The sequence below is a fragment of the Cervus canadensis genome, chromosome 11, assembly GCF_019320065.1.
Source record: "Cervus canadensis isolate Bull #8, Minnesota chromosome 11, ASM1932006v1, whole genome shotgun sequence".
In the NCBI taxonomy this organism is placed as follows: domain Eukaryota; kingdom Metazoa; phylum Chordata; class Mammalia; order Artiodactyla; family Cervidae; genus Cervus; species Cervus canadensis.
Genome location: NC_057396.1, coordinates 51,842,869 through 51,868,975, shown reverse-complemented (window position 1 = coordinate 51,868,975; position 26,107 = coordinate 51,842,869). Strand labels below are relative to the sequence as shown.

The window sequence follows — 26,107 nt, the reverse complement described above, 5'->3', positions numbered from 1 at the left end:
AAGACCTACAAGACCTTTGACTGGGTGGATCACAACAAACTGTGGAAAATTCTTAAAGAGATGGGAATACCAGACGACCTGACCTGCCTCCTGAGAAATCTGTATGCAGGTCAGGAAGCAACAGTTAGAACTGGACATGGAACAACAGACTGATTCCATATTGGGAAAGGAGTACGTCAAGGCTATATATTGTCACCCTGCTTATTTAACTTATATGCAGAGTACCTCATGTGAAACGCTGAACTGGATGAAGCACAAGCTGGAATCAAGATTGCCGGGAGAAATATCGATAACCTCAGATATGCAGATGACACCACCCTTATGGCAGGAAGTGAAAAAGAACTAGAGAACCTCTTGATAAAAGTAAAAGAGGAGAGTGAAAAGTTGGCTTAAAGCTCAACATTCAGAAAACTAAGATCATGGTATCATTTGATGAAAAATAGATGGGAAAACAGTGGAAACAGTGACAGACTTTATTTTGGGGGGCTCCAAAATCACTGCAGATGGTGACCGCAGCCATGAAATTAAAAGACTCTTACTCCTTGGAAGAAAAGCTATGACTAACCTAGATGGCATATTAAAAAACAGAGACATTATTTTGCCAACAAAGGTCAAAGCTATGGTTTTTGCAGTAGTCATGTATGGATGTGAGAGTTGGACTATAAAGGAAGCTGAGCGCCAAAGAATTCATGCTTTTAAACTGTGGTGTTGGAGAAGACTCTTGAGAGTCCCTTGAACTGCAAAGAGACCCAACCAGTCCATCCTGAAGGAAATCAGTCTTGAATATTCATTAGAAGGACTGATGCTGAAGCTGAAACTCCAATACTTTGGCCACCTGATGTGAAGAACTGACTGATTTGAGAAAACCCTGATGCTGGGGAATTTTGAAGGCGGGAGGAGAAGCAGACAACAGAGGATGAGATGGTTGGATGACATCACCAACTCAATGGACATGAGCTTGAGTAAACTTCAGGAATTGGTGATGGACAGGGAGGCCTGGCATGCTGCAGTCCAAGGAGTTGGACACAATTTAGTGACTAACAACCAACTAAGATTTAGGAACAGCATTTCATGTTTTCTTTTATTTTCATTTGAATATAAAGTAGTTCCAAATTCTCAGCCTCCAAATAGCCAATGTTTAACAAAGAAGACAATCAGATATTAGACAGACAAGACAACTAAGGCCAAAACATAAAATAAACCAAAACCTCAGGACATTAGCCCAGGTTTAGAAGAACTCTGCAGGTGTAATGTTTTTATTGCCCCTGTTAGTGTAGGCCTCTAGCCCATGATCCTACCAAGTTCCCACCACCTGGGCCTCTAACCCACCATCTGGAAAGTACAGGTGCTTTTTAATCAGGTTGTTGTTGTTCAGTTGCTCAGTTATGCCCAACTCTTTGCGACCCCATGGACTGCAGCACGCCAGGCTTCCCTGTCCTTCACTATCTCCCAGAGTTTGCTCAAACTCATGTCCATTGAGTCAGTGATGCAGTCTAACCATCTCATCCTCTGTTGTCCCCTTCTCTTCCTGCCCTCAATCTTTCCCAGGTTCAGGGTCTTTTCAGATGAGTCAGTTCTTTGCATCAGGTGGTCAAAGTATTGGAGCTTCAGCATCAAGTGTCTTCCAGACCCAGAAATTGTTTCTTACCTGCCATGAAAAATAATGCACCAAAGGTCAGCAGCATCATGCCAGGGGAAATCCAGGGAATGGTCCCTGGAACAAATGGACCAGGCAGTTGCTTGGACTCATCCACAGGCTCCTAATGCCTGCAAAGAACCAACAAACCGTGGATAAAAAGTCTGGCTCCACAAATTTATTACCAAATCAGTTTCATTTGCTTGACATGCAATAAACCAAGTACAGATATGCCAGGGTTTGTAGAGGAGAACAAATCTCAAAGCCAGAAATAAAACTCAGCTCCAGGTCCCTGAAGGTGAGGGATTTGAGATATTTATGGGATAAATAATCAGGGTGGTCTTTATGCTCAAAATAAAAACAGTTGTCTAAACAGGGTGAGAAAAGGTAATTTGAGGTAGAGAAAAGGTGAGGCAATTGGTATTTTGTGCAGGTGTATCTGAGTGACGTTCTTCTTCATAGATGCATGTTCAAAAAATGGAGATGCTTAGCATGATATGAGGGTGAAGTTTGTGGCCCTCTGTCATCAAAAAATCATACATCAGATACTTGAGCAAGCTCAGTTTTAGGGTTAGTATCCCAACTAGTGTATGTGGGCTTGAACTAGGCAAGAGCTGACCTCAGGTTCCTAAGCTATGTGAATCTTGGAGGGTATCCATTTTGCAACAAATAAGGCAAACTTGCTCAGTGAAGCAGAGGGTGTTTTGAATAGCTGTATGCTTATCTACTGATATGTTTGTTGGTTTAGTCACTAAATTGTGTCCGACTCTTGTGACCCCATGGACTGTAGCCTGCCAGGCTCTTCTACCCATGGGATTCTCCAAGCAAGAATACTGGAGTGGGTTGCCATTTCCTTCTCCAGCAGATCTTCCCGACCCAGGAATCGAACCTGAGTCTCCTGCACTGCAGGCAGATTCTTTACTGACTGAGCTATGAGGAAAGCCCACTCATAGCTTCCCTGGTAGTTCAGCTGGTAAAGAATCCACCTGCAATGCAGGAGACCTGGGTTCAGTCCCTGGGTTGGGAAGATCGCCTGGAGCAGAGAAAGGCTACCCACTCCAGTATTCTGGCCTGGGGAATTCCATGAACTGTATAGTCCATGAGGTCGCAAAGAGTCAGACATGACTGAGCGACTGATCTGTTAGACGAGCTCAAAAATTTCTTACTCACCTGTTTCTGGTCATCCTATTTTTTATGGTTGCAGGATGGATTTTTTTTTAACTTTATGTGGTACAGTTTCAATTTCAATTCTTAGATATTTACTAAAACCAGTTGTGTGGCTCAATATATGATCAGTTTTGAAAACGCGTTCTATTTCCATTAGAAGACAATGTTCATTCTGTGATTATTGAAGACAGTGTTCTATATATGTTAATTTAGATTAGTTTGTTAATCAAGTTGTTAATGTTTTATCTACTTAGAGAATTTTTGTCTGCTTATTATATCTTTTATTGAGATAAGCATGCTAAATCTCCTGTCATGATTGTGGATTTGTCTGCTTCTCTTCTAGAGGCTGTGTGATTGGATGCCTATAAATGAAAATTTCTTTTCTAAAAAATCATTTTTCATCATTATGAGATGTCCCTCTTTGTCTCTGCTAATGCTTTTTTCCTCAAGATTCTTTGATCTGCTGACAATATAGTGAAGTAGATTATGTCACATGGCCCCAGTTCTCATTTTTTCCTTTAATTACATTCTTTGTGTTCATAGCTGTTGCCATACGGCTTTACAGTGGCCTCCTAACATGAGTTGACACACTCTGCTTTGACTTTGACATGAAGACATCCCTTGGAGCAGAGAGTTGAAGTGGGTTTGTACCTTGGTCCTGCTCTCTTAGATAATTTCCATCACCATGAGAACATACTCAGGCCAACCTGGTTGAGTGTCACATGGAGCAGAATTATCTGGTCATATTAACTGAGGCCAGTCTAGATGAGCAGAATGAGTAGTTGGTTAGCTCAGATGTGTGAGCAGTAAATTATAATTATATATGATTAAAGATTTTGCCTTTGGTTGAATGTGGCATTATCCTAGTAATGAAATACTGATACATATAAAATTTTGTGATTTCCTAGTCTTTTACTTACTGTTTCAACAAACAAGGCTCTTCTAAAGGATATGTGGTTGAGTATTATTGTTTTAATCTAGTTAGACAACTGTTTTTATTTGGAGCATTTAGTTCATTTACATTAAAAGGAATCAGTGATATATTTAGATTTAAATCTGGAATTTACTATTTGCTTTGTTCTCCTGTTCCATGTTTATTTTCCCTCTTTTGATGTTAATATTTTTTTATTTCTATTTAGCTCCTTTGGCTTATTATATACTCCTTATTGAAGTTAATAGTATACACATTAACTTACCCTAGTCTACCTTCAACTAATACTATTTAACATGTAGTAGAGAACTGTGCAACAAACTGTAAACTTTCATTTCTCTACTTCTGGCATTTGAGTTATCATTTATTTTACTTCTATGATTGTGATGAGCTGTAGTACTCATGGTTATAATTTTTCCTTCAAATATTCAATTATCTTCTAAAGTGATTTTATAAGTAACATTCTTTTATACCTACCCAAGGTATACTACAAGGTTGTTTATTGTCACCCTGTTTATTTAACTTATACGTGGAGTACATCATGCAAAATGCTAGGCTGGATGAGTTACAAGCTGGAATCAAGATTGCCAGGAGAAATAGCCACAACCTCAGCTATGCAGATTATACCACTCTAATGGCAGAAAGTGAAGAGGAACTAAAGAACCTCTTGATGAGGGTGAAGGAACAGAGTGAAAAAGCCAGCTTAAAACTCCATATTAAAAAAACTAAGATTATAGCATCCTGTCCCATCACTTCATGGCAAACAGAAGGGGAAAAGGTGGAAGCAGTGACAGATTTCCTCTTCTTGGGCTCTGAAATCACTGTGGATGGTGACTGCAGGCATGAAATTAGAAGACGATTGTTTCTTGGGCAGGAAAGCTATGACAAACTAGACAGTGTGTTAAAAAGCAAAGACATCACTTTGCTGACAAAGGTCCTTATAGTCAAGGCTATGATCTTTCCAGTAGTCATGTCCAGATGTGAGAGCTGGACAGTAAAGAAGGCAGAGCACTGGACAATTGATGCTTTCAAACAGTGGTGCTGAAGAAGACTCATAGAATCCTTGGAAAGCAAGGAGATCAAAGCAGTCAATCTTAAAGGAAATCAACCCTTAATACTCTTTGGAAGGACTGATGCTGAAGCTCTAATACATTGGCCACCTGATATGAACTGCTGACTCATTGGAAAAGATCTTGATGCTGGGGAAGATTGAAGACAGAAGGAGAAGAGGGCAACAGAGGATGAGATAGCTGGATGGCATCACCGATGGAATGGACATGAACTTGAGCAAACTTCAGGAGATGGTGAGGGACAGGGAAGCCTTGTGTGCTGCAGTCCATGAGGTCACAAAGAGTCGGACATGACTTGGCGACTGAACAGCAACACATATTTAATATTTCCAATGTGCCTCATTCCTTTATCTAGGTGTATATTCCCCCCTGGTACTTTTTTCCTTCTTATTGACAGACCTTCTTTAGCATTTCTTATAGTAGATGTCACCTGTTGATTAATTCTCCAGTTTTTAATATCTGAAAAGATCTTTATTTCACTGTCTTTTTGTAACTTTTTTGTAATTCTAGTGCTGAATTCTAGGGTAACATAGTTGTTTCTTTATTTCTTCAGTTCTTTGAAGAGGTTGCTCCACTATTTTTTTTTTTTTTTGGCTTTTCATTATTTTTTCACCAGAAGTCATTCTTGTTCAATGAAGATCCAAAAGTCATTCTTATCTTTATTCCTTTACGTGCAATTTGTCATTCTTCTCTGGCTAATTTTGTGATTTTTCTCTTTATCATATTTTTAACTATCTTGATTATGATGTGTTTCATAGTTTTATGTCCGTGCCTTTTCCTTGGGATTTGTAATGCATTTGCCTGTGGATTTATAGTTTTCATCAAATTTGAAAATCTTTCAACCACTAACTCTTCACATATTGTTTTTGTCTCTAACTTTCTCCCTTCTCACTTTCAGTAACTCCAGTCACAATTATCTTAGAATGCTTCTAGTTGATGTGCAGCTCATAGTTTCTCTCTCCTTCTTTCTTGTTTTCTAATTTTTTTTCTACAGTGTCTAATCTCCTTTTAATCTTAGCAGTGTATTTGTCATCTCAGATATTATGTTTCATCTCTAGAAGTTCACTTTAGATATTTTAAAAATATCTTACATGTCTTCCCTTAAGATATTAGCTTTCCTCTATTGTCATGAACAAGTGGAATATAGTTGTAATGAAGCTTTAATGTCCCTGCCTACTAAACCTGTCATCTGAGACTTTTCTGAGTAGTTGATTGATTGATTTCCTATTTATGGATTGTATCTGCCTGGTAATTTTTGGTTCAGGCTTCCCTGGTGGCTTAGTGTTTAAGAATCTTCCTGGTGGTGCAGGAGACATGGGTTCAATCCCTGGGTCAAGAAGATCCCCTGGAGAAGGAAATGGCAACCCACTCCAGTATTCTTGCCTGGGAAATCCTGCGACAGAGAAGCCGCGAAGGCTGTAGTCCATGGGGTTGCAAAGAGAGAGACATGACATAGCAACTAAACAGTAAAAACAACAAAATTTTTGATTGGATGCTAGACATTGTGAATTTTGCTTTGCGACCTACTTTCCATCTTTAATAATACGTATTCTAGGCCTTTGTTCCATAACCCAGTGAAGTAACTTGAAAATATTAGGTTGAGGCAAAAGTAATTGAGGTTTTATATTGTTGAACTTTGCCATTTGATAGTGGAATACATTCTTAAATAAATGTAGTTATCTAAAACATTTTAGTGCACATTTCTTTCTCTATGTTTTTTGCAAATTACTTATTACTTGCTATTTATTTTATGTTTATTTTAGACTATAGAAATGAGGTAGACAAAAACCAATTTTGAGCAATTTTTTAATTTGAGTTCAAAATGGGTTGTAAAGCAGTGGAGATTACTCATAATATCAACAACACATTTGGCCCAGGAACTGCTAACGAATGTACTGTGCAGTGGTGGTTCAAGAAGTTTTGCAAAGGAGACGAGAGCCTTGAAGATGAGGAGTGTTTTGGCTGCCTATCGAAAGTGGACAGTGACCAACTGAGAGCAGTCATCAAAGCTGATCCTCTTAGAGCTAGACAAGAAATTGCTGAAGAAGTCAATGTTGACCATTCTACAGTCATTTGACATTTGAAACAAATTGGAAAGGTGAAAAAGCTCTGTAAGTGCGTGCCTCATGTGCTGACTGAAAGTTTTTAAAAATCACGTTTTGAAATGTCATCTTTCTCTTATTCTATACAACAACAGTGAATCACTTCTCAGATTGTGACATGTGATGAAAAGTGGGTTTTATGCAACGACCAGCTCAGTGGTTGGACCAAGAAACTCCAAAGCACTTCCCAAAGCCAAACTTGCACCCAAAAAAAATCATGGTCATTGTTTGGTGGTCTGCTGTCTGTCTGATCCACTACAGCTTTCTGAATCCCTGCAAAACCATTACATTTGAGAAATATGCTCAGCAAATCGATGAGATACACTAAAAACTGCAGTGCCTGCAGTCAGCAATGGTCAACAGAATGGGCGCAATTCTCCTCCACCACAACACCCAGCCAACATGTCACACAACCAACACTTCAAAAGTTGAAAGAATTAGGCTACAAAGTTCTGCCTCTTCCACCATATTCACCTGATCCTTTCCAATTGACTACCACTTCTTCAAGCATCTCGACTGCTTTTTGCAGGGAAAACACTTCCACAACTAGCAGGGTGCAGAAAATGCTTTCCTAGCATTCATCAAATCCTGAAGCATGGATTTTTACACTAAAGGAATAAACAAACTTATTTCTCATTGGCAAAACTATATTGATTGTAATGGTTCCTATTTTGATTAATAAAGGTGTGTTTGAGCCTAGTTATAATGATTTAAAACTCATGGTCTGAAACTGTAATTACTTTTGTACCAATCTAATATTTCTATTCTTCTGAGGCTCACCTTTAAGTTTGTTTCGCCAGATCATAGCGGCCTTTAATGTAGGCCTAACTTTTTTTTTTTTTTTTTTCACTGCTGAGGAAATACCCTTCTAAGTTTCCTACCTAGTGCCACATGCAACAGTTTTTCTGCTTTGGTGGAAACTATTCCCAGCCTTTTATGAGCCCTGGGGATTGACTCAGCACTTTTATTCTGTGTGGTTCTCTCCCTACTCTCAGTAAGTTCTTCTAAAGCAAGTATTGATTAGTATTCAGTTGGAGACATGGGAGAGACACAAGGGAACACTGATCTCCCTAAACTGCCATTTCATTCTGCTCAGTCTGGGACACTGCCAGGCTCTACTGTGTTTTCATACCCAGTGCTTTACCCTGAAAAAGTATATCCAGGTTTTAAAGGAGAGAGTCATAACATTCACTTCCTTTGTTTTCCTCAGTTGAGGATTACTACAGTTCACTGCTTTTCGTATGCTGTCTGAAACCTGTTATTTCACATCTTGCAGTTTTTTAAATCATTTAATCTGGGCGAATTACTGTAGGTCTTGTTACTCCATTTCGGCCAGACATGAAACATTCGGACTTGGTGTTCTTTTTTTTTTTTTTTTTTTCGCTTCACTGGGTCTTCATTGCTGCACATGGGCTTCTCTTGCAGCGAGCAGGGGCTTTTCATTGCTGTGACTTTTCTTGTTGTGAAGCATAGGCTCTAGGGCATATAGGCTCAATTGTTGTGGTATACAGGCTTAGTTGCTCTGCAGCATGTGGAATATTCTGGAACCAGGGTTTGAGCCTGTGCCCCCTGCATTGGCAGTCAGATTCTTTTTCTTAATATATATATTAAGAAATATATATAACTAGAAGTCAGGAAACACCTGGAATAACAGGCAGATTTGGCCTTGGAGTACAGAATGAACCAGGGCAAAGGCTAACAGAGTTCTGCCAAGAGAAGGCACTGGTCATAGCAAACACCCTCTTCCAACAACACAAGAGAGGACTGTACACATGGACATCACCAGATGGTCGACACGAAATCAGATTGATTATATTCTTTGCAGCCAAAGATGGAGAAGCTCTATACAGTCAGCAAAAACAAGACTGGGAGCTGACTATGGCTCAAATCATGAACTCCTTATTGCCAAATTCAGACTGAAATTGAAGGAAGTGGAGAAAACCACTAGCCCATTCAGTTAGGACCTAAATCAAATCATTTATGACTATACAGTGGAAGTGAGAAATAGATTTAAGGGACTAGATCTGATAGAGTACCTGATGAACTCTGGATGGAGGTTCATGACATTGTACAGGAGACAGGAATTAAGACCATCCCCAAGAAAAAGAAATGCAAAAAGCAAAATGGCTGTCTGAGGAAGCCTTACAAATAGCTGTGAAAAGAAGAGAAGCAAAAAGCAAAGGAGAAAAGGAAAGCTATACCCATTTGAATGCAGAGTTCCAAAGAATAGCAAGGAGAGATGAGAAAGCCTTCCTTAGTGATCAAGGCAAAGAAATAGAGGAAAACAACAGAATGGGAAAGACTAGAGATCTCTTCAAGAAAATTAGAGATACCAAGGGAACATTTCATGCAAAGATGGGCACAATAAAGGACAGAAATGGTAGGGACCTAACAGAAGAAGAAGATATTAAGAAGAGGTGGCAAGAATACACAGAAGAACTATATACAAAAGATCTTCATGACCCAGATAATCATGATGGTGTGATCACTCACCTAGAGTCAGACATCCTGGCGTGTGAAGTCAAGTGGGCCTTAGGAAGCATCAGTACAAACAAAGCTAGTGAAGGTGATGGAATTCCAGTTGAGCTACTTCAAATCCTGAAAGATGATGCTGTGAAAGTGCTGCACTCAATATGCCAGCAAATTTGGAAAACTCAGCGGTAGCCACAGGACTGGAAAAGGTCAGTTTTCATTCCAATCCCAAAGAAAGGCAATGCCAAAGAATGCTCAAACTACTGCACAATTGCACTGATCTCACACATTAGTAAAGTAATGCTCAAAATTCTCCAAGCCAGGCTTCAGCAATATGTGAACCGTGAAATTCCAGATGTTCAAGCTGGTTTAGAAAAGGCAGAGGAACCAGAGATCAAATTGCCAACATCTGCTGGATGATCAAAAAAGCAGGAGAGTTCCAGAAAAAATATCTATGTCTGCTTTATTGACTATGCCAAAGCCTTCGACTGTGTGGATCACAATAAACTGTGGAAAGCTCTGAAAGAGATGGGAATACCAGACACCTGACCTGCCTCTTGAGAAACCTGTATGCAGGTCAGGAAGCAACAGTTAGAACTGGACATGGAACAGCAGACTGGTTCCAAATAGGAAAAGGAGTACATCAAGGCTGTATATTGCCACCCTGCTTATTTAACTTATACGCAGAGTACATCATGAGAAACTCTGGGCTGGAGGAAGTACAAGCTGGAATCAAGATTGCTGGGAGAAATATCAATAACCTCAGATATGCAGATGACACCACCCTTATGGCAGAAAGTGAAGAGGAACTAAAGAGCCTCTTGATGAAAGTGAAAGAGGAGAGTGAAAAAGTTGGCTTAAAGCTCAACATTCAGAAAACTAAGATTATGGCATCCGGTCCCATCACTTCATGGCAGATAGATGGGGAAACAGTGGAAACAGTAGCTGACTTTATTTTTCTGGACTCCAAAATCACTCCAGATGTTGACTGCAGCCATGAAATTAAAAGACACTTACTCCTTGGAAGGAAAATTATGACCAATCTAGACAGCATATTGAAAAACAGAGACATTACTTTGCCAACAAAGGTCCGTCTAGTCAAGGCTATGATTTTTGCAGTGGTCATGTATGGATGTGAGAGTTGGACTATAAAGAAAGCTGAGCGCCAAAGAATTGATGCTTTTGAACTGTGCTGTTGGAGAAGACTCTTGAGAAGACTCCAACGAGAAGACTCCTTGTACTGCAAGGAGATCCACCCAGTCCATCCTAAAGATGGTTAGTCCTGGGTGTTCATTGATAGGACTGATGCTGAAGCTGAAACTCCAGTACTTTGGGCTTCTTATGCGAAGGACTGACTCATTTGAAAAGACCCTGATGCTGAGAAAGATTGAGGGCAGGTGGAGAAGGGAACAACAGAGGATGAGATGGTTGGATGGCATCACCGATTCAATGGACATGGGTTTAGGTGGACTCCGGGAGTTGATGAAAGACAGGGAAGCCTGGCGTGCTGCAGTTCATGGGGTCGCAAAGAGTCGGACACAACTGAGCAACTGAACTGAACTGACTGAATATGAAATAACAATTTCTTAATATATATATACATATATATATATATTATAGAAGTATAGTTGACTTACAGTGTTTCAGGTGCACAGCAAGGTGATTTAGTTATACATATACACATACATTATTTTTAAAATTATTTTCCATTAAAATTTATTAGAAGATATAGTTCCTATGTTATATAGTAAACCTTTGTTATTTGTTGCCTATCTACTTTTTAAAATAGAAATCTAGCATTCTATTCATACTATGTCAAACAAGTGGAATCAAAATGTCATCAATTGGGGAGGACAAGATGGTGGAGGAGTAGGTGGACGTGGAGTGTATCTCTCTCCATGGATACATCAGGATACACCTTCAGACACAGAAGTGCATGCAGAACACCAGCTGAGAGTGGACAGGAGGACCTGACCAGTGGAACAGAATATATAGAACCACGAAAAACTCGGTAGGATGAAGGAACTAGGGGAAGAAACAGGAGTGTTAGTAGGACTGGACCTACCCTCAGCAGGTGGGGGAACTGAAGCAGGGGTCTGATCCTCACATCAGGGCAATTGTCTAAGTCAGAGGAGAAACATTTAAGACTGAGAGTGAAACAGTTGATCTGTGGCAGTGTAAATGGAATGGGAATCAGACAGTCCTTGCCACACATACATACCCCGGATGGGACCACTGGTCCACTGGAAGGCACAGCAGCTGGGAGCTGGAGTTTAGAAATTGCGGAGCAATTGCAGGGCGAGGGCTGCTGTTGACTGCGGAGAGACAGATTGAGGGGATGTGAGGGAGGCTATCCTGGTGGGAAATGCCAGTGGAGGAAAGCCAGGCAGCCATGGAAGCAAGGTGATACTGCAGAGTCAGGCGTAGGGGGTTGGAAGCATCACCATAGCCTCTGTCACCCCACACGCCAGCATCTGCAGCTGAAGAATAGAGAGACTGGCCCATCAAACACCTGAGGCACTGATCTACAGAGTAGGACCACTCTATGCCAGGGGGAGCCCTCTATGTACCTGACGTGCCGAACATCAGAGAAGGGCCCCAGGCAAGGGAGCCCTCTAAGTGCCTGAACGGGAGGAGCTACGGAGAAAGACTGGCCGAAGAGGCCTTCTGATCGCCAGCTACAAGAGGCTTGGAAAAAGACTCTGATAGGGCCATTACTCCTGCGGCGGAGGCAACCCGTGTCCCTGCACACTAGTCACCACCAGAGTACCCGCAAGCCAAGCAGCTGTGCCACCTTCATGCTCAACTCTCACTGGGGCAGAGCGGCCACAGGCACGAAGAAGTTTTACGTCTATGCGCTCAGGGTTGCTTTTGTCACGTCCAACTCTGTGATCCTGTAGACCATGGCCTGCCAGGCTTCTCTGTCAGGGAAGGGTTTCTCTAGGCAAGCATACTGGAGCATATAGGCCAATACTGGTTGCCATTCCTTCTGGAGCACTATTATTTCCTGCTGCCCTAGCCGTTGCCTCCCCTGAGCACCTGGTGCTGCCAAAACCCCTGCAACCCAAGCAGCTGCACCACCTCCACACCTGGCCCTCACAGGGGCAAACCCAAGCTCTCCAGGACAGCCTCAAGAGCAAACCCCAGTGGATGACCCACATGCAGAGGTGGCAGTAAAACCACAATTGAAACCCAGGGGCAGTGTGGCTAAGGAAGAAGACTCAAACCTTCCCACCAACTGTACAAGCTGCAGATTAAATCCACACGATCAACTAGGCAGACTCTGTCTATGGAATATATAAAAGATCATTGAGAGCTCCCACAAAAGAAAACTCACTAGCTGTGGACATTGGAGGCAAGAACACAGGAGTAGGACCAGATTAGAATCTGAGTTGTCCCCACAGCAGGTCCAAAGATCAGCACAGAATTAGAGGGCATCCTAGGGAGGTGAGGTGGATTGTGACTCCCAGCTAGGGAAAGGGCTCTGACAGCAGTGACTCAAGAAAAACATTTATTATTCTTATGGTTTGACATGTCCTGTAGATTCTTTTGGATTTTTTCCTTTTTTTCCTTTTTTTTCCACCTCTTTTGTAGTTGTCCATTTCACTGGCACTATGAAATCCACCTAAGCTTTTGAGCTTTCTTTCTCAGTCACATTCTTTATTGTTGTTATAAAGCTCTGCCTCTACGTTGGGCTTTTGCAGTTCTGTGGAATTTTCCTTGGTTCTTTGTTTGTTTGTTTTCTCTTTTTTAGTTTTAATTTTTTAAACCTATCATCATTTTTCTACATTTTTTCCTTTCTATGCTTTTCCTGCTGTTCTTTTCCCCTTGCAGTTAATCTTTAAAATATATAAATGTTCTTCATCTACCTCTATTTAACTTTTCATATCTATTCTTTCTTTTCTTTCTCTTCTTTCCTCTCAATATATTTGTTAGTTTTATTTTTATTGCCTTATCCCCCAATTGGCACCTTGCCTTAGTTTTGTTTTGCAGGTTGTGCTTAAGTTAATTTTGTTCTGGCAGATATAATTTTTGGTTTCCTTTTTTAGCTGGGTCAATCTATTGTACTTTATTTTTGTTGGACTGTTTTGATTTTGCTTATGGGTGTATATGTATATGTGTATATTCAGTCACACTTTTTATTGTTCTTATAAACTTCTGCCTCTCCATTGGGCTTTTGCAGTTCTGTGGAGTTTTTTCTTACTTTTCCCTTTTTTCTTTCTTCTTCCGTGTTTTTTTTTTTTTTTCCTTTTCTCTTTTTTATAATTTTAATTTTCAATTTTTGAAAACCTGTTCTATTTTTTTCTACATTTATTCCTTTGTTTGCCTTTCCTACTCTTCTTTTCCCCTTGCAGTTAATATTTAATGTATATAAATCTTCTTCAACTCCTCTGTTTAACTTTACATATCTATCTATTCTTTCTTTCGTTTCCTCTCAACATATTTGTTAGTTTTGTTTTCATTGCTTTATTCCCAACTTGGCACCTTCCTTTAGTTTTGTTTTCCAGTTTGTGCTTTAGTTAGTTTTGTTCTTAACTCGTAAATATAATTTTTTATTTCCTTTGTTTGCTGGGACAGTATACTGTATTTTTGTTGGACTGTTTTGACTTTGCTCATGAGTGTATTTGTATCTGTGTATATTCCATTATTTTAATTATTATTTGCCTGATTTTGTAACTGCCATTTGTCTGGGGTTCATCCTTGGTCTCATTTTTGGATATTTGTTTTAATCTCACTTAATGCCATAACAAATCACTTGTCGAGTCTTCATTCCTGACTGGAGATCAAGCCCTGAGCCTTTGGAGTGGGAGCACTGACTCCAAGACCCTAGACTGCCAGAGAACTAACGCTGCTGCTGCTGCTGCTGCTGCTAAGTCGCTTCAGTCGTGTCCAACTCTGTGCGACCCCATAGATGGCAGCCCACCAGGCTCCCCTGTCCCTGGGATTCTCGCGGCAAGAACACTGGAGTAGGTTGCCATTTCCTTCTCCAGTGCATGAAAGTGAAAAGTGAAAGTGAAGTCACTCAGTCGTGTCTGACTCTTAGCGACCCCATGGATTACAGCCCACCAGGCTCCTCTGTCCATGGGATTTTCCAGGCAAGAGTACTGGAGTGGGGTGCCATTGCCTTTGAGAACTAACACTAGGGAGAATCAAATAATGATAACTCACACAAAGAAAACCACTTGAATCCAAGACCCAGCATCACCCAGCCACCAGTCACATCCTGTGCAGGACGCCACATCTAAACAACAAACAAAACAAAAATACAAACCCAATCATCAGCAGGCAGGAGTACCACCTCACTCAGCCTTGCCTGTCAGAGGAAAAACAAACGAAAGTTCAGCACAAATCTCACCCTATACAAAGCTTGCAGAAACCACTGGACCAACCTTAGGAGGGCATAAACCAAAAGGAAGAAAGAATTTAACCTTCTTCAAAGAAACAATTAAACTTTACTTGAAACCTGGGAAAAGGAGACCTCAAACACAATAAGTTAAAAAATAATAATAATGAAAGGCAGAGAAATACTTCACAAATGAAGAAACAAACTAGAAACACAAGTCCAAATAAATGAAGAGGAAATAAGCAAGCTACCTGAAAAAGAATTCAGAATAATGATAGTAAAGAAGATAAAAAACATTGAAAAAAAAAAATGGAGAAAATGCAAAATCAGTCAAGAAAGACCTAGAAGAATTAAAGAATAAACATACAGAGACAAAAAACACAATTACTGGAATAAATACTCTAGAAGGAATAAATAGCAGAATATCTGAAGCAGAAGAACAAATCAGTGTGCTGGAAGATAAAATGGTGGAAATAACTTATGCAGAGAAGAATAAAGTAAAAAGAATGAAAAGAACTGAGGATAGTTTCAGAGACCTCTGGGACAATATCAAACACACCAACATTCAAATTATAGGGGTCCCAGAAGAAGAGAAAAAGAAAGGGTATGAGAAAATTTTTAAAGAGATTATAGTTGAAAATTACCCAAACATAGAAAAGGAAATAGTCAATCAAGTCCAAGAGGCACAAAGAGTCCCATACAGGATAAACCCAAGGAGAAACATGCCAAGACAGATACTGATCAAACTGACACAAGAAAGTGAAAGTGAAGTCACTCAGTCATGTCTGACTCTTTGCAACCCCATGGACTGTAGCCTACCAGGCTCCTCCATCCATGGGATTTTCCAGGCAAGAGTACTGGAGTGGGTTGCCATTTCCTTCTCCAGGAGATCTTCCTAACCCAGGGATTGAAACTGGGTCTCCTGCATTGTAGGCAGAAGCTTTACTGTCTGAGCCACCAGGGAAGCCAGTTAAACTGACAAAGATTAAACACAAAGAAAGAATATTAAAAGCAGCAAGGGAAAAATAAATAAATAAAAGCAGCAAGGGAGAAGCAACAAGTAATATACAAGGAAAACCCCATATGCTTAACAGCTGATCTTTCAACAGAAACTCTGCAGGCCAGAAGGGAGTGGCAGGATATATTTAAAGTACTGAAAAGGAAAAATCTACAACCAAGATTACAGTACCTGGCAAGGATCTCATTCAGAATTGATGGAGAAATAAAAAGCTTTTCAGAGAAGCAAAAGTTAAGAGAATTCAATACCACCAAACCACCTTTACAACAAATGTTAAAGAGACTTATGTAGTCAAGAAATACAAGAAAAGAAAACAGATCTACAAAATCAACCCCAAATAATTAAGAAAATAGCAATAGGAACATATATATCAATAATTACTTTAAATGTAAATGGATTAAATGCTTCAACCAAAAGACACAGACTGGCTGAATGGATGCAAAAACAAGACCCATATGTATGCTGTCTAAAAGAAACCCACTTCAGACCTAAAGACACATGTAGACTGAATGTGAGAGGATGGAAAAATATATTCCTCACAAATGGGAAGCAAAAGAAAGCTGGAGTAGCAATTCTCATATCAGACAAATAGACCTTAAAATAAAGATTACAAAAGATAAGGAAGGACACTACATAACGATCAAGGGATCAATCCAAGAGGAATACATAATAATTCTAAATACCTATGCACACAACATAGGAGCACCTCAATACATAAGACAAACACTAACAGATATAAAAGGAGAAATTGACAGTAACACAGTAGTAGGAGACTTTAACCCCCCACTCACACCAATGGAGAGATGATCAAAACGAAAAATTAATAAGGAAACACAAGTCTTAAATGATACGTTAGATGAGGTGGATCTCAATGATATCTTCAGGATATTCCATCCAAGTACAGAATAATAAACCTTGTTCTCAAGTGCACGTGGAACATTTTCCAGGATAAACCACATTTTGGGTCACAAATCAAACCTCAGTAAATTTAAGAAAATTAAAATCATATCAAGCATCTTCTCCACCCACTATGCTATGAAACTAGATATCAATCACAAGAAAAAAAATTGTAAGAAACACAAAAACATGGAGATTAAACAACACATTTCTAAATAACCAATGGGTTACTGAAGAAATCAAAAGGGAAATAAAAAAAACTTCTAGAAAGAAATGACAATGAGAATACAACTCAAAACCAATGGGATGCAGCAAAAGCAGTTTTAAGAGGGACGTTTATAGCAATACAACCCTACCTCAAAAAACAAGAAAAGCATTGAATAGACAACCTAACTTTACACCTAAGACACCTGGAAAAAGAAGAAGGAAAAAAAAAAAACAAAATTAGTAGAAGGAAAGAAATCATAAAGATCCAAGCAGAAATAAGTGAAAAAGACATGAAAGAAACAATAGTAAATAATAAAACTAAAGGCTGGTTCTTTGAGAAGATAAACAAAATTGACAAACCCTTAACCAGACTCATCAAGAAAAAAGAGAGAAGACTCAAATCAACAAAATTAGAAATGAAAAAGGAGAGGTTACAACAGACAATGCAGAAATACAAAGGATTATAAGAGACTATTATGAACAACTATATGGCAATAAAATGGATAGCCTGAAAGAAATGGACAGATTCTTAGAAAAATTCAATCTTCCAAGACTGAACCAAGAAGAAATAGAAATTATGAACAACCCAATTATAGGAACTGAAATTGAAGCTGTGATCAAAAATCTCCCAAAAACAAAAGCCCAGGACCAGATGGCTTCACAGGAGAATTCTATAAAAAATTTGGAGAAGAGCTAATGCCTATACTTCTAAAACTCTTTGAAAAAACTGCAGAGGAAGGAACACTTCTGAACTCATTCTCCAAGGCCACCATCACCCTGAAACCAAAACCAGACAAAGACAACTCAAAAAACAAAACTACAGACCAATATCACTGATGAACATAGATGCAAAAATCCTCAACAAAATTTTAGCAAACAGAATTCAGCAACACATCAAAAAGCTAATACACCATGATCAAGTTGGGTTTATTCCAGGGATGCCAGGATTCTTCAATATATGCAAATCAATCAATGTGATACACCATATTAACAAATTGAAAGATAAAAACCATATGATAATTTCAATAGATACAGAAAAGGCCTTTGACAAAATTCAGCACCCATTTATGTTGAAAACTCTTCAAAAAATGGGCATAGAAAGAACCTACTTCAACATAGTAAAAGCCTCAACATATTATAAATCTACAGCAAACATTATTCTCAATGGTGAAAAACTGAAAGTATTCCGCTGAATATCAGGAACAAGACAAGGGTGTCCACTTTCACCACTATTATTCAACATAGTTCTGGAAGTCCTAGCTATAGCAATCAGAGAAGAAAAAGAAATAAAAAGAATTCAGATCAAAAAGAAGGAAGAAAAGCTCTCACTGTTTGCAGATGACATGATACTGTACATAGAAAACCCTAAAGATAGTATCAGAAAATTACTAGAGCTAGTCAGTGAATTTAGCAAAGTTGCTGGATACAAAATCAATACACAGAAATCACTTGCATTTCTATATACTAGCAATGAAAAATCAGAAAGAGAAATTAAGGAATCAATCCCATTCATCATTGCAACAAAAAGAATTAAATATCTCGGAATAAACTTACCTAAGAAGACATAAGTACTGTACACAGAAAATTATAAGACACTGGTGAAAGAAATCAAAGACGACATAAACAGATGGAGAGATATTCCATGTTCCTGGGTAGGAAGAATAAATATTGTGAAAATGACTTTACTACCAAATGCAATCTACAGATTCAGTGTGATCCGTAGTAAACTACCAATGGCATTTTTCACGGAACTATAACAAAAAAGCTCACAATTCATATGGAAACACAAAAGACCCTGAATAGCCAAAGTAGTCTTGAGAAAGAAGAGTGGAGCTGGAGGAATCACGCTTCCTGACTTCAGATTATACTACAAAGCTACAGTCATCAAGACAGTATGGTACTGGTGCAAAAACAGAAACATAGACCAATGGAACAAGATAGAAATCCCAGAAATAAACCCATGCACCTATGGGTATCTTTATTTTTGACAAAGGAGGCAAGAATATACAATGGGGCAAAGACAGCCTCTTCAATAAATGGTGCTGGGAAAACTGGACAGCTACAGGCAAAAGAATGAAATTAGAACACTTCCTAACACCATACACAAAGATAAATTAAAAAATGGATTAAAGACCTAAATGTAAGACCAGAAAGTATAAAGCTCTTAGAGGAAAACATAGGCAGAACACTGGATGACATAAATCAAAGCAATATCCTCAATGACCCACCTCCTAGAGTAGCGGAAATAAAAACAAAAGTAATCAAGTGGGACCTGATTAAACCAAAAGCTTTTGCACAGCAAAGGAAACTGTAAGCAAGGTGAAAAGACAACTCTCAGAATGAGAGAAAACAATAGCAAATGAAACAACTGACAAAGGATTAATTTCCAAAATATGCAAGCATCTCATACAACTCAATACCAGAGAAACAAACAACCCGATCAAAAAGTGGGAAAAAGACCTAAACAGACATTTCTCCAAAGAAGACACAGATGGCTAACAAACACATGAAAAGATGCTCAACATTGCTCATTATTAGAAAGATGTAAATCAAAACTACAATGAGATATCACCTCACACCTGTCAGAATGGCCATCATCAAAAAGCCTACAAACAATAAATGCTGGAGAAGGTGTGGAGAAAAGGGAACACTCTTGTACTGTTGGTGGGAATGTATATTGATACAGCCACCATTGAAGATGGTATGGAGATTCCTTAAAAAAATCTATGATTAAAACCACCATATAACCCAGCAATCCCACTCCTAGGCATATACCCTGAGGAAACCAAAACGGAAAAAAGACACATGTATCCCATTGTTCATTGCAGCACTATTTACAATAGCTAGAACATGGAAGCAACCTAGATGTCCTTTGACAGATGAATGGATAAAGAAGTTGTGGTACATATACACAATGGAATATTACTCAGCCATAAAAAAGAATGCATTTGAGTCCATTCTAATGAGGTGGATGAACCTAGAACCTATTATACAGAATGAAGGTGTGGAGTAAGTCAGAAGAGAAAGATAAATATTGTATTCTAACACATATACATGGAATGTAGAAAATTGGTACTGAGGAATTTATTTACAGGGCGGCAGTGGAGAAACAGAGAACAGACTCATGGACGTGGGGAGAGGGGAGGAGAGGGTGAGATGTATGGAGAGAGTAACATGGAAACTTACATCACCATGGCTGATTCATGTTGAGGTTTGACAGAAAACAATGAAATTCTGTAAAGCAATTATCCTTCAATAAAAAATAAATTTAAAAAATCTTTTAAAAAGTCATAAATTCTTTAGCTAGACAAAAATTCGTAGGTTTTCTAAAATACATAAGATATATGTCTGTATACAAAAGCTTTTCCACTATGCTTGATAAAGACTTGAGAAAGAACATAAAAAAAGACAAGATGGAGAAATTGGAAAACATAAACTAAGTGAAATGGGAGCACTGGATATGAAATAGGAAATAGTGAAACAAACTATATAAAAGTAAAAGGTCATCATGTAATCCAGTTGTTTTTAAACATGACTGCTCATTAGAAACATATCTGGAGCTCTGAAGGGGGAAAAAAAGCGGTCATGGGATTTTTGTTTTTCAAAAATTAAGATAATTCTGATATGCATCTGGATTTTAAAAAATGATTGCAGATTTTTCTATTAAATCCTAGTTTTAGATATATAGAGTTCTATTATTTTTCTGTTGACCAATCATGATACAGTTGTATTAAGTTACTAAAAGTTACATAATCACAATAGTAAAAGATGTTTATCATTTTCCACAATCAATAGCCAGATAAAAAAGATAATTACAACTGCAATCCATAATGGGAGCATGATTAACTTAACAGTATAAAACAATTACATACAATTTAGGGGGTCAAGCAGAGTGATGTGGTAAGTGGAAGTGCATATATGCATATGTTTTCATCCGTCCAGCTAGTGTATGTCTTTTGGTTGGTGCATTTAATCCATTTACATTTAAGGTAATTATTGATAAGTGGCAACCCACTCCAGTATTCTTGCCTGGAAAATTTCATGGGCAGAGGAGGCGGGGGGTGGGGGGGGTGGGGGGGGTGGCGGGGCGGGGCGGGCAGCTACAGTCCATGGAGTCACAAAGAGTTGAACATGACTGAGCAACTTCACTTTCACTTTCATGATCCTACTACCATTTTATTAATTGTTTTGGGGTTATTTTCTGTAGATCTTTTCCTTCTCTTGTGTTTCCTGCCTAGAGAAGTTCCTTTAGCATTTGTTGTAAAGCTAGTTTGGTGGTGCTGAATTCTCTTAGCTTTTGCTTGTCTGGAAAGTTTTTGATTTCTCCATAAAATCTGAAAGAGAGTCTTGCTGGGTAGAATATTCTTGGTTGTAGGTTCTTCCCTTTCATCACTTTAAATATATCATGTCATTCCCTTCTGGCTTGTAGAGTTTCTGTTGAGAAATCAGCTGATAGTCTGATGGGAGTTCCCTTGTATGTTATTTGTTATTTTCCCCTTGTTGCTTTTAATATTTTATCTGTCTTTAATTTTTGTCAGAATACCATGTATCTTGATGCTACTTGGGTTTATCCTGCCTAGGACTCTCTGTGCTTCCTGAACTTGGCTGACTGTTTCCTTTCCCATGTTAGGGAAGTTTTTAGCTATTACCTCTTAAGATGTTTTCTCAGGTCCTTTGTATCTCTCTCTCTCTCCTCCTTCTGGGACCCCTATAATATGAATGTTTGTGTGCTTAATGTTATCCCAGAGGTCTCTTAGGCTGTCTTCATTTCTTATCATTGTTTTTTCTATATTCTGCTCTGTGGCAATGATTTCCACCATTCTTTCATCCAGGTCATTTATCCATTTTTCTGCCTCAGTTATTCTACTATTGATTCCCATTCTAGTGTATTATTCATCTCTGTTTGTTTGTTCTTTAGTTCTCATAGGTCTTTGGTAGACACATTTCTTGCATCTTCTCCATTATTTTTCCAAGATCCTGGATTATCTTCACTATCATAATTCTGGATTCTTTTTCTGGAAGCTTGCCTATTTCCACTTAATTTAGGGGTTTTATCTTGCCCCTTCATCTGGGACATAACTTTCTGCTTTTTCATCATGATTAACTTTCTGTAATATGGTTTTTGTTTTAGCTGCTACAGGACTGTCCTTCTTGTTTCTTCTATCTACTCTCTGATGGATTAGACTAAGTCACTTGTGTAAGACATGGGAGGGACTGGCAACGGGAAAAACTGAGTCTTGCTCTGGTGGACAGGGCCTTGCTCAGAAAAGCCTTAATCCAATTATCTGCTGATGGCTCAGGTTACACTCCCTCCCTGGTAGTTGTTTGTCCTGAGGCGACCCAGCCCTAAGGTCTATGGGCTCTATGGTAGGGTTAATAGTGAATTCCAAGAGGGTTTACACTATGGGGGACCTTCCCATCCTGCTGCTACTAGTGCCCCCATCCCTCTGGTGAGCTCTTGACAACCCACATCCCCACAGGAGGCTCTCCAACACTATTAGGTAGTTTTGGTTCAGTCTCCTGTGGAAGATTTTGTTGTGCAATCCATGATTGGAGTCTTTGTTTCCCACAGTCCTGTGGTAGTCCTATAATTAAATCCCACTGACTTCAAGGCCAGATTCCCTAGGTATTCCCAGTCCCTTTGTTTGATCCCCAGGCTAGGAAGCCTGACATGGGGTTTGGAACCTTCACAACAGTGGGATAGCTCTTTGGTATTATTGTTCTCCAGTTTATGGGTCACCCACCTGGCAGGCATAGGATTTGATTTTATCATGATTGCACCCCTCCTACCACTTCACTGCATCTTCTTCTTTGTCTTTGGACATGGGGTATCTTTTTTTTTTGGGGGGGGGGGTGTTGTTCCAGCATCCTCCTGTCGATGGTTGTTCAACAGCTAGTTGCAATTTTGGAGCTCTCGCAAGAGGAGATGATTGCACATCTTTCTACTCAGCCATATTGAATTGGAAGTCCAGACTTCGTGTTCTTAACTACAACATTAGATTATCTTTCACACACACACAAAAAAAGCACAACAGAAAATTTCCGGGAGCAAAGACTATTGTCTGGGATCAAGTCTTTAAGAATTTTTGTTGTTTGATTTAATTTTTTCTTTTACTCCCCTAATTTCACACATTCTCTAGAAGTTCCTTTGTCTGAGAACTTTGTTCTATCACAAAGGTATGAGGAAATGCAGGAGTGACAGTTAGATGTCTTTCAATATCTATTTTTCCTTTTTTAATAGTAAGAAAGCCCCTGTTAGTGAAATGGCTCATACACTTTCTTTAAATGTCCTTAAAATAAGGGGGAGCACCCTTCTTTGTTCCTTCTTCCTTCCTGATAGTTGGCATTTGGAGTGATAGATATAGCTTGAACATCCATTTTGCACCCTGAGAAGGAGCCATGTGCTGTCATGGAAGAACAAATTGGAAGATGTCTGGGTTCTAATGACATTGGGGAGTAGCATGCCACATAATTTGTTTATACCTTTTTGGGGGCAAATTTTTGTTGGCAAAAGCAAAAATGAACTTGTCTAATTTCAGCAACTGCTATTCTGAATATTCCATCATTTTTGATTGAGGCTAGCTCTTAAAAACGCCATACGAGAGGTGAGAATGACAAGGGGAAGGCATTTGTATGTCTAACTCATTAGTCAAGGATTGTATTTTTTTCATATACTTAACCCATGCCTCTAAATTCTCAAGCTACTTCACTAGCATACCACAGTTTTAAAAACACATTCATATCTATTATCTAATTTGATATTTTCAGCATCTATTAGTTGGCTAGGGCAGAGAATATGGTACCTTTTATTTTTTTATTTTTTATTTTTTTGGTACCTTTTAGAGGTAAGAAAATTAAACATTGAATAGTGTAATAAATACTAAGTGTAATAGTGTAATAAATAGTGTAATAAATACTAAGCTAATTCATGGGAAAGAGAGGGTGAAGCTCCACTCTTCTACACCAAATCCAGTGCATCTCCCTAGATTATAAACTTTTGAAAGATCTATCCATTGTTGGGGCTTCCCTGATAGCTCAGTTGGTAAAGAATCCGCCTGCAATGCAGGAGATCCTGATTCTATTCCTGGGCAGGGAAGATCCCCTGGAGAAGGGATAGGCTACCCACTCCGGTATTCTTGGGCTTCCCTTGTGGCTCAGCTGGTAAAGAATCTGCCTGCAATGTGGGAGATTTTTCTGTAGAATCGTGGGGTAGGAGACATTTGAGGGAGCTTCTGGATCCTGACTATTTTATTTACCATTCCAGCAAAAGGGTGAACCATGGATGACATTAACAAGACTGAGGCTGGGAATGAGGAGACAGGAAGAAGGGAAAATAATTCATGGATTAAACGCAACTTCAACTATGAATGCTATATGACTTTCCTTAATGGCTGCTACAGCTGCAAGTGGGAAGCCCAACAGAAGAAAAAACCCAGACGTCCACTCTGCTGCTGTTCTTTGGTACAGGGCAATGGGAAGGAGATGGGCCATATTTTCTTAGATATGGGGAACATGGGCCTTGAAAGAAGTGCTTTAATTGTGTGTTTATCTGTGTGTGTGTATGCCTATGCAGACAGTCATGCCTCTTGTGTAATGTGTCAAAAATAACTATTTATAAGGTGAAAGGTGATCAGAATTGGATAGCTAAAGAAAAGAAGATGGCAAAAGAAGTGGTATCAGAGGAGGAGTCAAATTGCTTAGTATAAAGTGTATTTTAGGTAGAGCAGAGGATATGGATGGAGAAGTGACGGGAAGTGAAGCTAGAGACAGAGGCGGGACAGATGTTGTGTGGTTTTAAGAATTTTATTTCTACCATGTAGGGAGTTAAGAGTCCCTACAGATTTTAAGGTACCAAGGAGAATAGTAGTGTGTTCAGTGAAAAATCAACACAATAAATTGTTGAATTTATACTTATTAGGTGATAAATGGTAAGTGATCAGGTTAGAGAATGTTTTAACCAGATTGTGTAGTAACTTTATGTCAAACTAAAATGTTTGAACTTTTTCCTGGAAACAGTGTGGAGGGTTTGAACATTTTCAAATGAGTGACAACAGTGAAAATCAAAATAAGGAAATGTATTTATTCATCATTTATTGAATGTGTGCCATAGTGAATAAGACCACTAAGGCCTCTGGCCCTCCTGCGTGTCACAGTCTACTGGGATGAGTTAGGTTATAAACAGTAATGAAGAAACATGGTTTCAGCTAGAGATAAGAGCTTTGAAGACAATGCATAGAAAAATGTGTTAGGTAGATGGAAACATGGTTAGAGAAGACTACTGTGAAACAATGTCACGTGAGCAGTCTCTTAAGTGAAGACGTGGGACCACCCATGTATATGTCTGGGGGCAAAAATATTTCAGGAGGAGGAACCAGGAAATGCAAAGCTCTTGAACTGGGAACAGATTTGGTCATGTTTTAAAAACAAAGAAAAACAGCATGACTGGAGTTCAAAAATGGCATTAGTTTGTAGAGTAGGATGAGGTCAGGAGTGAGCAAGGCTTAATCATGTAGGACCTTTGGGCCACAGCAGGCAGTTTGGATGATGATTCTCATATAGTAGCAAGTTCTGGGAGAGTTGTAAGCAGGGGAGTGACTTTATTGATACATGTTTTTATTTTATTTTATTTTTTTAAGGCTAATTACTTTACAATATTGTAGTGGTTTTTGTCATACATTGACATGAATCAGCCATGGATTTACATGTGTTCCCCATCCCGTTCCCCCCTCCCACCTCCCTCTCCACCCGATCCCTCTGGGTCTTCCCAGTGTACCAGGCCCCAGCACTTGTCTCATGCCTGATACATGTTTTTAAAAGGTCACACATATTTTATGTAGAGAGTGCATATAAACCTGAGTCAAAACCTGCTCTCTTCATCTTCCTACACTCTGGAAGCAGTGGTTAAGTGCCTTAATGCCTGTAGTGTCTCTCACCTTTTTGGGGTATTCTTTCTATGTTTCCCATTTAATTTCTTATGTCTTAGTCTTCACAATAGCCACATAATTTATAGAAGGCAGAGATTGTATACATTTTTAATAGTTTGGATGCAGTATCCCAAGGAGGCGAAATTTCTCATTCATGTGGTACAGCAAGGTTCCCAGGGTTTGACAACTCTGACTTGGCTGATTTTGATACGATTTCAGTTCATGGGGTTGTCTTCAAGGATCAGTTTGTTCACCTTCTCCATAAAAATACTCTCCTCTCCATCTTGGCTTTGGGCTCACATATCTGGATAGTGCCCCTGCCACCACTTAGCTATGTGA

At 39.1% G+C, this 26,107-nt stretch overlaps 1 protein-coding gene across 1 annotated transcript in view; it reads left to right on the top strand.

Moving 5' to 3' along the window:
• Positions 1-26,107, top strand: part of GDPD4 (glycerophosphodiester phosphodiesterase domain containing 4) — a 165,945-nt gene that overhangs the window by 27,844 nt on the left and 111,994 nt on the right. Inside the window, exon 2 of the mRNA XM_043481911.1 lies at positions 24,109-24,305. Within this exon, the coding sequence (XP_043337846.1) occupies positions 24,123-24,305 (183 nt within the window). The 5' untranslated portion in view covers positions 24,109-24,122. The remainder of the gene's footprint in view (positions 1-24,108; positions 24,306-26,107) is intronic.